At 43.7% G+C, this 11705-nt stretch overlaps 1 protein-coding gene across 2 annotated transcripts in view; it reads left to right on the top strand.

The window, feature by feature from the left end:
• LOC122558781 (zinc finger protein ZXDC-like) overlaps positions 1–11705 on the top strand; it is a 33110-nt gene that overhangs the window by 13830 nt on the left and 7575 nt on the right. For both annotated transcript variants that reach the window (XM_043707551.1, XM_043707552.1), the window contains exons 7-8: positions 1238–1322; positions 4547–4716. In XM_043707551.1, the coding sequence (XP_043563486.1) occupies positions 1238–1322; positions 4547–4716 (255 nt within the window). The remainder of the gene's footprint in view (positions 1–1237; positions 1323–4546; positions 4717–11705) is intronic.

The following is an 11705-nucleotide window of genomic DNA, read 5'->3' as shown; positions in this document are numbered from 1 at the left end:
GGCAGATTCAAACCACTACAAATGCCGGAGGAAAGATCACAGAAGCGCTTCACAGGAGGCTCCCAAGCACTGAGGATGTCACCTAGACAGGGAACGAAACGTCTGCAACACAAATTCCCAGCTCGGCGAGCAGAACCACAACAAAGAAATGCAGGAGTTGTTGACAGGATGTGTTCAAAATTGAGAAAGTTTGGTCATTGGATAAGAAACCTGTTCCCAATTAAAGGAGAATTGGTAACCAGACGGAAATCAGTAACATCTCAAGCAGGGAGAAGTGAAGTAATTGCATGCAATGAATTGGCAGATGCAAGCTGGCTGTTCAACCAGATGAGCCCATGGTGGCTTGCTGTGGGGAAATCCAATCAATCCCATTCCCTGTGCTATCCCTGTACCCTCGCAAATTTATTTGAATAAATTTGGAACTCTCTTCACAAGGCAGTTAGAGTCTCAGCATGGAGACAGATCCTTCAGTTCAACTCATCCATGTTGACCAGACATCCTAATCTGACCTAGTCCCACTGGCCAGCACATGATCCATATCCCTCTAAACCCTTCCTATTTATATACCAATCCAGATGCCTTTTAAATATTGTAATTGTGCCCATCTCCACCACTTCCTCTGGCAGCTCATTCCACACACACACCACCTGCATGAAAAAGTCACCCCTCTCACTTCAAACCTGTGCCCTCTAGTCTTTGACTCTCCCCACATCTGGGGAAAAGATCTTGTCTATTTATCCTATCCATGCCCCTCATGATTTTATTAACCTCTATAAGGCCACCTCTCAGCCTCCGACACTCCAGTGGAAAAAACCCCAGCTTATTCAGTCTCTCCCCATAGCTCAAACCCTCCAGTCCCAGCAATTGATGCTTTGAAGGTGAGATTGATGTTTTTTCTAATGAACCAAAGGTTTTGAGGGATAGGGCCTAAATATGATAGTTGTCATAAATCAGCTATGATTTCACTGAATGACAGAACAGGCTCAAAAATAAATAATCTTCCAGTTTTCCTGTGCTTTGTGTCTGTAGTGGGGTTTGAACCCACAACATTAGGAATGCAAGCAAGAGTGCCTGAAGAAGCATAGGAACTAAAACAATTCTGATATTATGGGAGTGTAGTATTAGAAACTGTTTTATAATGCAACATTTGTCTTTGCTTGAATGAGTGTTTATTACGACTATCTGCACATATTGTCCTGTTTGCTTTAAACCTACTAATGATTAAAATATTATGTAGGAAAGTGGGGGATCGGCTCGGACAGATTACAGGGCTATACAGCTTGCTAAGAAGAAGAAGCAGAAAGGAGCCGGAGGTAACATGGGTAAGGACTGCTCTTTCAAAGTAAACTGTGAGGAAGTGAGGAGAGGTGCTTTATGTGTCACCCATTCCACATCTGGGATTGGTTACAGCTTTATTGTACTCTCCCACCATCATATCCATTGTCTGGTAGCAAGGTGTTATGTTATTGGAAATGTTGATTGTACTGTAAATTAGTCAACTGCAGGAGATGACTCCACTTTACTGGGGCAAGGCATATTCAGATAGTGCCTTTCACACCTTAGAATGTCCCTGAATCTTTTCCAGTGGTTACTATTATCACATCGAAATGGAGCAGCCAATTAACACAACGGAAAGTCTCTTCGACAGCAATGCATATGTGATATTCAGTAATCTAGACTGACTGATAAATATAGACATGGGTACACGAGAGAACTCTGACTTTCCCAGAACCCTACTTTTCTCACCCACATCCCCAACCTGAACAGATATGATAGCCATGGGATATTTTAATGCCTTAAGTGCATTACTTAACTGTCATAAAGTGTCCCGGGATGCTCAGTTGGGGTCCTGCCGAGGCTATTCATTACAGCCTTGGTCGAAACATGGACTAAAGAGCTGAACTCCAGGGGTGAGCTGAGAGTGGCTGCCCTTGACATTAAGGCTGCATTTAACCAAGTGCAGCATCAGATGGACTACACCCCAGAATCCTAAAGGGAACAGCTGAGAAGATTGTGGTGATCTTTCAGGAGTCACTGAAGTCAAAGAGGATCTCAGAGGTCTGGGAAAATAGCTCGTATATTGCCCGTTTAAGAAGGAAGGTTGGCAGAAGACAGGAAATTATAGAGCAATGAGCCTGACCTCAGTCATTGATAAGATTTTAAAGTCCATTATTAAGGTTGAGGTTGCAGAGTAATTGGAAGTGCATGGGAAAATGGAGCCAAGTCAGCATGGTTTCATCAGGGTGAGGATATGCCTGATGAATCTGTTAGAATTCTTAGAAGATGTAACGAGCAAGTTAGACAAAGGAGAGCCTTTGGATGTGATCTATTTGGACTTGCAGAAGGCCTTTGACGAGGTGCTGCACAAGAGGCTACTAAACAAAATAAGAGCCCATGGTGTTAGAGGTAAGGTACTGGCATGGATAAAGGATTGGCTGATTGGCAGAAGACAGAGAGTGGGGATAAAGGTGTCTGTTTCCGGATGGCAGGCAGTGGCTTATGAAGTTTTGTACGGGTCAGTGTTGGGACCATAATTATTCGCATTGTACATGAATGATCTGGACAAAGGAACTGGAGGAATTGTTGCTACGTTTGTAGATAGGTAGAGGGACAGGTACTGTTGAAGAAGTGGGGAGGCTGCAGAAGGACTTGGGCAGACTAGGAGATTGTGGCAGTTTGAATATAATGTGTGAAAGTGTGAGATTATGCATTTTGATAAGTGGAATAGCCTTTATTGTCACAGGTACTTGAATGAGTGTAGTGAAAAGTTTGTAATGTCACCTAGATACAGATACTTTAATTGTTGCTACAGAACTGAAATAGTTTTAAAAAAAGGTTAGCATGGGAAATAGACACTTTTTTTCCAAATGGGGAAAGACTTTGGAAATCTGAAACACAAAAGAATTTGGGATTCCTAGTGTTATGAAGTTGTAGACGTGTACTGTGCCTTTAAGGAAGCTGAAACTTCTGGCTGACACATTGTGCTGAACAATTTAAAAATGTAACATGGTTGTGAAACAAATAGCTGGAGCTGCGTTGATATGGTACACAACAAATTCAAATTCAGCCAATCAATTTAAATTATGCCTCAGACACCAAACTCCAATTGAATTTGAATTTTACTGTTTTGGATGATATCAAACCAATGAGACAGTCCGATGTTTTGGGGTATATAAAATCGAGTATTTTGAACGGTTGGGGAGAACAGTCAAGCTGTCTGGTGGCAGAATAGCTCTCTGAAAGGTACCTGTCCGTGAGAAATTTGTGCAGCAGAAGACTGAAGAAAAGACAACTCAGGAAAATCTACAGAGGAGAATCGGCCCCGCTGGCTGGTTTTGAAATGTGATTTTTTTTTTTGTAAATCTTAATTGGGGTTTTTATCGAACCAGTATTGTAGAGTGGGAGGTAAAAGATAGGTTTCAGGGAAAGGAGTTGTAAGTGGTTGTCTAATGTTCTCTTTTGGATTTAAAGAATAAAATTGTTAATCTTTCCTTTAAATAGTGATATTTGGAATAGTTCTTTGCCTCTCGAATATTAACAGATTGCAGCTCAAAGTGAGCTTCTCTGTGTGTCTGGTTCGAATGAGCAGAGGGGTTTACCCCATGTTGTAACACTAGTTTAGGATTCTCTTAAGGTTAACAAGCAGGTTCATTTGGCAATGAGGAAGGTAAATGCAATGTTAGCATTCATTGAGTGGGCCAGAATACAAGGCAGTGACGTTCTACTGAGACTGTTGAAGGCTTTGGTCAGAGAGCATTTTGAATATTGTGAGCAGCTTTGGGTGCCGTATCCAAGGAAGGATGTGCTGGCATTGGAGAGGGTCTCGAGGAAGTTTACAAGAATGACCCCAGGGATGCAGGGCTTGTCATGTGAGGAGTAGTTGAGGACTCTGGGTTTGTACTTGCTGGAGTTTAGAAGCATATTGGGAGAATTTCATTGAAATTTACACAATACTGAGAGGCCTGGATAGAGTGGATATGGAGAAGATGGTTCCACCAGTAGGAGAGAGTAGGACCCAAGGGCACAGTCTCAGAGTGAAGGGATCGCCCTTGATATTCAGTGGCATGACCATCATCAAATCCTCCACTGTCAACATCCTGGGGCATAACCAGAAACTCAACTGGACCGTGGACTTCAGCAGTTCAGGAAGGCAGCCCACCACCACTTCTTCAGAAGTAACTAGGGGTAGGCAATAAATGTTGGCTCAGCTAACGATGCTCACATGCCACAAACTAATTTTTAAAAATCCCTGGTTAACTTAGAGATACCATTGACAATGATCAAAAGCTTCATCAAAGAAATAGGTTCTAAATAAAATCTTATGCAAAAAAAAAAATTTGGTTCTTTCAAGGGGGGAGTTCTAGAGTTCTGATTACTTTTTCATTAAAGCATGCTGGATCAAGAGATGTAAGAGAGGCGTGGTGTAAAGCTCTGTGAGGAGTATGCAGTTAGCTATTTTCTCCTTCCAATTGCCTGCTCCCCCATCCACCAGTGTTCCTGCTCCCTGGGTGCTAACTCACCAATTTCTTTCTTCTCCCATTTTAAGAGAATGCAAACGGTGCTGGTCAAAGTAAGAAAACTAACAGGGGACAGGCTACTCCATCTGCTGCTGTGAGCCAGAACAGTCGCTTTGGGAATGTTATATTGCCTGCTGGTGGTTTGACAATCCGTGACCCAACGACGGGAGCTCCCTACGTCCAGACCCAGCTGTTGCAGGTAGGATTTCCCAGTTGCTGAGCAATGGAACATTTGGTCTCTGAGCTTGGTCTAAAGACCTATTTTATGTAAGTGTCCGCTTTTGGAAGTCTTAACTACAGCTGTTTGTATATTTATTTAAAATATAATCTTATGCTGAGCTTTATTACAAAAATATTTTAATACAAGAGTAAGGATGTCTTGCCACAATTGTATAGGGCTAATAAAAAACAGTTGGAGTAAGGGAAAGCATTTTCAGAACGGTAGCCAGTAACTAGTGGAGTGCTGCAGGGATTATGGCTAGAATCATAATTATAATGTGTATTAATAAGTTGGATGGGGAGCTGAATGTACTGTCACTAAGTTTGTGGATTGTGTAAAAAGTGGGTGGTACAGCAGGTAGTGGGGATGACATGCAGTCTGCAGAGGGATATACACAGGATAAGCAAGTGGACAAAAACTTGGCATTTAGAATATAATGTGGGGTATTGCATTTTGTCAGGAAGAATAGAGGAACTGAAACTTAGTTAAATGGAGAAAGACGTCAGAAAGCTCCAGCGCAGATGAAAGTGGGAGTTCTCGTACATTAATCACTAGTTAGAGTGAACCTAGAAAATGGTGTTAGTTTTGGTCCCCTTATCTATGGAAAGATATACTGGCATTGGAGGCAGTCCATAGCAGGTTCACTGGGTTGATACTGGGTATGGAGAGAGTGTTTTATGAAGAGAGGTTAGTAGGTTGGACCTGTATTCATTGAAGTTTAGAAGAATTAGAGCAGACCTAATCAAAATGTTCAAGAATTCAAGGTTAAGATAGATCGGTTTTTAATCAGTAGGGGAACCGAGGGTTCTGGGGAAAAGGCAGGAAAGTGGGGTTAAAGATTATCAGATCAGCCATGATCTAGTTGAATGGTGGTGCAGACTTGGTGGGCTGAATGGCCCATTTCTGCTCCTCTGTCTTATGGTCTCATGACTTTGGTGAGACTGTACCTGGATACTTGAAGGTTTGAACCTACATTTATATGGATGTTAAATCTGTGATGGTCCAATAAAGATTCACTGCATTGATTGTTGGAATGAGTGGCATTCTGTGATGAGAGGCTGTTTAAATTGCTCTTCCATTCTCTGGAATTTAGACAAATAAGTGTTTGAATTGAAAAAGGCATGAGTCTGAAGATGCTTGACAGGATGGATACTGATAGATACTGAATGTCTGTTTCTTCTGCTGAGAAATGGAGTCCTGCTTCAGCATTAGGGAACAATCAGTCATCAGAAATCTCATCACTGGAGACTTGTGAATATTTGGAATTCTGCAGCCCAGAAGGTTGTAGAAGCTTAGCTGATGAGTGTATTTCAAAAGGCATTCAGTTGGGAGACGATGGCCTTGTGATATCACTAGTGAATTTATCCAGAGAGGGAGTGTTCACATCCCACCATGGCAGATAGAAGTCTGGAATTAAGACAACTTCTGTCGATTGTTGGAAACTGTGATCTTGCTCACTACTGTCCTTCAGGGAGACAAATTGCTGTCCTTACGATGTGACTGCAGACCCACAGCAATGTGGTTGACTCTTAATTGCCCTGGGCAATAAATGGCCTAGTCTAGAAGAGAGATGATAGAACATTGCAATGTAGAGGGATCTTCAAGTACAGCAAGTAGTTAGGAATATTCCAAAAATTATGGCACTACTGTGTTTGTTTGTATGTTTTCATGCTCCCAGGCAGGCATCAGATTAATTCTACCGTAACTGGATAATTAGTTTAGATAGGGATTGGACTGAGGGAGTTTGAAGGTGATTACGGCCGGTAGAAGTAAAAGTGGAGCTGTTTGGAGACTTGTGTTGAGAATCCATGATTGGTTGATGGCTGGGCAGAAATGTTGAGAGCTAAAGCAGTTGAAATTGTTTTAGGAGGTTGATGATATTTATGAGGAAGAGGGGGGCATTGCCTGCCTGTGTGAATTGTTGTCAGGATAAGGGCAAAGAAAAGTCTCTGTGAGGCCTGGGGCTGTTGAGTGAACAGATGGTCTCAGCAAAGGATTGGGAAATTCAAATAAGCTGCCTCTTACTCTTCTAAACTCCAGCCGATACAATCCAAGCCTGTCTAACCTTTCCGTGTAAGACAAACCATCTATTCCATTAGGGAGAAAGTGAGGTCTGCAGATGCTGGAGATCAGAGCTGGAAATGTGTTGCTGGAAAAGCGCAGCAGGTCAGGCAGCATCCAGGGAACAGGAGAATCGACGTTTCGGGCATAAGCCCTTCTTCAGGAATGGGGAAAGTTTGTCCAGCAGGCTAAGATAAAAGGTAGGGAGGAGGGACTTGGGAGAGGGGCATTGGAAATGTGATAGGTTGAAAGAGGTCAAGGTGAGGGTGATAGATCAGACTGGGGTGGGGGCGGAGAGGTCGGGAAGAAGATCTCAGGTTAGGAAGGCGGTGCTGAATTCGATGGATAGGGTGGATAGTCATACAGTAATAGTCATACAGCACAGAAACTGACCCTTCAGCCCAATTCGTCCATGCCGACCAAGGTTCCTAAACTGAACTACTCCCATTTGCCTGGATTTGGCCCACATCCCTCTAAACCTTTCCTATCCATGTACCAGTCCAAATATCTTTTAAATTTTGCAATTGTACCCGTCTCTACCATTTTCTCCGGCAGTTCATTCCATATGTGCACCACCCTCTACATGAAAAAATTGCCCCTCAGGTCCCTTTGAAATCTTTTCCCTCTTACCTTTAAACCAAAGGGTCAAAGGGCCTGTTCCTGTGATGTACTGTTATGTAATCTATGTTCTGTGTCCTGTCAAAACTGAAAGTAGGTTAGGTCATTAGAACCAGAAATACGTGTTTATGCCATTAGACTCAAGAGTCAGTTAAGTAAAAATTACAGTTAAGCTGAAGTGACCCTTCACTGGGATTCATTATCTGTAAAGGATATTGCTGGGAAATAGGTTGAAATATTGTTTAATAAAAGTAAAATACATTTGATGCTAGAAATCTGATTTAAAATAGAAACACAGCAGGTCTGGCGGCATCTGTGGTGGAGAAGGGAACAGTTAATGTTTTGAGTCAGATATGACTGTTCTTCTGAACTGAAGGAGGGGTGAAAATGATGGTTTTATGGTGTTGGCAAAGTGGGAGGATGAGGGAAGGGGCCAGAAGCAAAAGACACAGGGTAGGGAATGTCTAAGCAAAATGGAGGACAGTGTTCATGCTCTGAAGTGGTTCAGCTCAATGTTGAGACCTGTCCTGAAGAAGGGCTTATGCCCGAAACGTCGATTCTCCTGTTCCCTGGATGCTGCCTGACCTGCTGCGCTTTTCCAGCAACACATTTCCAGCATCTATTCCATTAGTCTAGTAATTGTTTGAAATGCTTCCAGTGCATTTACGTCCATCCTTAAATAAGAGGCCCGACACTGTGCATAGTATTCCACATTGACCTCACCAGTGCCCTGCATCGTTACTGCCTGATGTGCTCCAGTCTTAGACTGATCCAAGAGGTGAACTTGAAGAATGTCTGCACTCCCAGAGAGACTGAGTAAAATGTCAGAATGTGTCTCCAGAATTAATGAGCATTATGTTCTGCCATTTTGATAAGGTGGCAATAATGTTGAAACTTCAGTTAGCCTTTCCTAATGTAATATATAACCATATTGTTACAGTACCTTAACTTCACAATATGACAGGCTCAGGGTAGTCAGCCTCATGTCTACGACAGATTTTTAATGAGCTTTTTGGAAGCTTACTGCCTGTGGGAGCAGGATCTCCCTTTGGTTCAGGTGCTCCTCTTGATGCTGTTGTTTTTGAGCAGTGACTGATTTCAGTCAGGTGCTCTTGAGGTTCAGTGTTTTAGTTGAAAATGTTGAGTTTATTTGCACCAGTTGTTGTGTTAACAGGATTCTTGAACCATGGACAGACAGCAGTGAAGAGAGGCTTTTCAAAGGGGAGCTCTCTTACTGAAATAGAGGATGACAAGGGAGATGGAATGGAAGATTGCAACTGTATGAAAGGCTTTGAAAGACCATCAAATGAGCGGCTATGGCCACTGGTCATCAGATCAGCCAGAACGGCCCAGGCTGATGCATATATTGTTCGATGTGTTAAGTCTAATGGCAACAAGGATTTTGTGGTTCTCCAATCACACACAAGTTGTGTTCCCATGTGACCTTATGTTACAGAAAATATCATAATAGAACTGATAGGGCCCATGGGGAAAAACCGGGTTAGGGGGCGAACTACCAAGAATATCAGTAAAAATCAAAACAAAAATAGTAGTTAGCCTAACACAAACCATAGCACAGTCAAAATAAATTTTTCAGTCACATTTTAATGAAGTAATACAGTAAATTTAACACTAAAATCACTGACTACAGCACTGTACCTTTCATGAAGCTCTTCACCAGAAAGCATGTGAGCTGACTGATCATGTGATGCCAACACCGAGTCCAGTCTTCCACTCCCTGCAATGCCTACTGCTAGGGATGGGAATCACGTAAGAGCGAATGGGAATTTGCTTTATTAAGACAGTCGAGGAGACTCAAGATGGCGGCAGTGTAAAAGGTCTGCTGTGTTGGGCTATGTGCTGCCCCCCAACCCCCCCCACACCACCTCCATCCCTAAGAAAAATTGTCAATGTAAAGCAGGCAGAACACCTAGAACCTTTCAATTTGAATTTGGAGGCTTTGGAGTCAAAATGAAGGCAACAAGGAAAAGGAGCAAGAGGAGCACGCCAGGCAAAGCACTCCCTCACTACGTCAGGTACACCCACAGCCGTTGCTTTGACTCCCGTGATGGTGCCTGTGAGCTTGGTGGAGCAACAGCATCTACTCTCTGAGTTCATGAAACTCCGAGAAAAAATTGGAACGGTGCTGGAACCAATTTCTGCCGTGCTGAAAAATCATGAGCAGGAGGTTCAGTCGTTAGGTCGACACGTAGAAGAGGTTGAGCAAAGGACCGCGGTGTCGGAGATCATGATGGAGAACTCTGAGGGGCAGATCCGAACCTTGGAAGGACAGGTTTGAGTCTTGCTGGAACAGGTTGACAACGTCAAATTGAGATCAGTGAAAAAAACGTACGTGTCGTGGGTCTTCCAGCGTGCGAGGAAGGCAAGAAGCTGGCCGAGTTCCTGGAGAAGTGGCTCCCAGAGTTGCTGGGGCTGGAGAGCGAGTCGGATTGGATGAGTGTGGAGCGGATTCTGGATCAGTGGTTGCGCAGGTCTGGGTCAGATCACGGAGAAGATTATGGCATCTGAACGTTTACTGTCTCCCAGCACACCCTCTCAAATTTTTAGTTGGCGCCATTTCTAAATGGCTCTTGAGGTACGCCATACGATTATAGGGGAAGACTTTAATCGTCTCGTGGACCCTGGGGTAGACTGGATACCAAGGGGTCTGTCGGGTACACCTCTGCAGTCTAGACAGTTAATGGACTTGTGTAAGCAGTTGGGGCTAGTGGATGTGTAGAGGTGTCTCCACCCTAATGCGGGGGTGGATTTTACCTTTTACTCTAACCCGCACAAGTGCTACACAAGAATTGATTTATTCTTTGTTCTGTTGGTTTGATTGGACTTAGTGTTGGGGCCTGCAGGATTGGAGGCATAACTATTTCTGACCATACAGCAGTGTACTAGGATGTTATGACCAAGGGTAGTGGAGCAGATACACTGCACTGGTGCATGGATCTGTTTCTGTTGAGGGATGGCAACTTTGTACAGTACATTACAAGGGAGTTCAGGGCTTTTTGGGTACATCATTTGGGGTACTGCAGTAATCCATCAGTGCTTTGGGAGACCACCAAGGCGTATTTAAGGGGTCTGATTATTTCATACTCAACAAAGAGAAAGAGGCAGAGAGGGGAGCAGCAGCTGATGCTTGGTATTTGGCTGAAGGCAGCCGAGTCGGTACATTATACCAGACCATCGTGGTTATGTTATAGTGGGTCACGACTTTCCAGGCTGCTCTGGACTCAGTGCTCACACAAGAGGCAAAGGGCAGGGTCTCCTTTGCAAAGCAAAGGCTGTTTGAATATGGGGATAAACCAGGTAGATATCTGGCTAGGAAGAAAAATGCTTCACAGTCCATTGTGTCTACTGGGGAGTGTACTCACAGCATCACTTGCGAACTGAAAAAGATTGATGACAGATTTTGGGAATTCTGTGCAGAGTTATACCAGTCAGAGGGCTGTGGGGATGGTTCTTTTTTGAAAACCTGGGCTTCCCTTTTCAATGCACCTCTGACAATACAAGAGGTGCAAAATGTGGCAAGGCACCCGGTCCAGATTGGTTCCTGAGTGAGTTTTACAAGGAGTTTACACATGTTAGCTGAACCACTTCTGGAGATGTATATTCATTCATATCGCCAAGACTGCCTTCCATAAGACCATAAGACATAGGAGCGGAAGTAAGGCCATTCGGCCCATCGAGTCCACTCTGCCATTCAATCATGGCTGATGGGCATTTCAACTCCACTTACCCACATTCTCCCCGTAGCCCTTAATTCCTTGTGACATCAAGAATTTATCAATTTCTGCCTTGAAGACATTTAGCGTCCCAGCCTCCACTGCACTCTGTGGTAATGAATTCCACAGGCCCACCACTCTCTGGCTGAAGAAATGTCTCCGCATTTCTGTTCTGAATTTACCCCCTCTAATTCTAAGGCTGTGTCCACAGGTCCTAGTCTCCTCGCCTAACAGAAACAATTTCCTAGCATCCACCCTTTCCAAGCCATGTATTGTAAGTTTCTATTAGATCTTCCCTTAATCTTCTAAACTCCAGTGAATACAATCCCAGGATCCTCAGCCGTTCCTCGTATGTTAGATCTACCATTCCAGGGATCATCCGTGTGAATCTCCGCTGGTCACGCTCCAGTGCCAGTATGTCCTTCCTGAGGTGTGGGGCCCAAAACTGGACACAGTACTCCAAATGGGGCCTAACCAGAGCTTTATAAAGTCTCAGTAGCACAACAGTGCTTTTATATTCCAACCCCCTTGAGATAATTCCGTCCTCTCTTAGGG

Source organism: Chiloscyllium plagiosum, chromosome 18, assembly GCF_004010195.1.
Source record: "Chiloscyllium plagiosum isolate BGI_BamShark_2017 chromosome 18, ASM401019v2, whole genome shotgun sequence".
NCBI classification, from domain to species: Eukaryota; Metazoa; Chordata; class Chondrichthyes; order Orectolobiformes; family Hemiscylliidae; genus Chiloscyllium; species Chiloscyllium plagiosum.
Note: the sequence above shows the minus strand (reverse complement) of the source record. Positions and strands in the feature narration are given on the sequence as shown.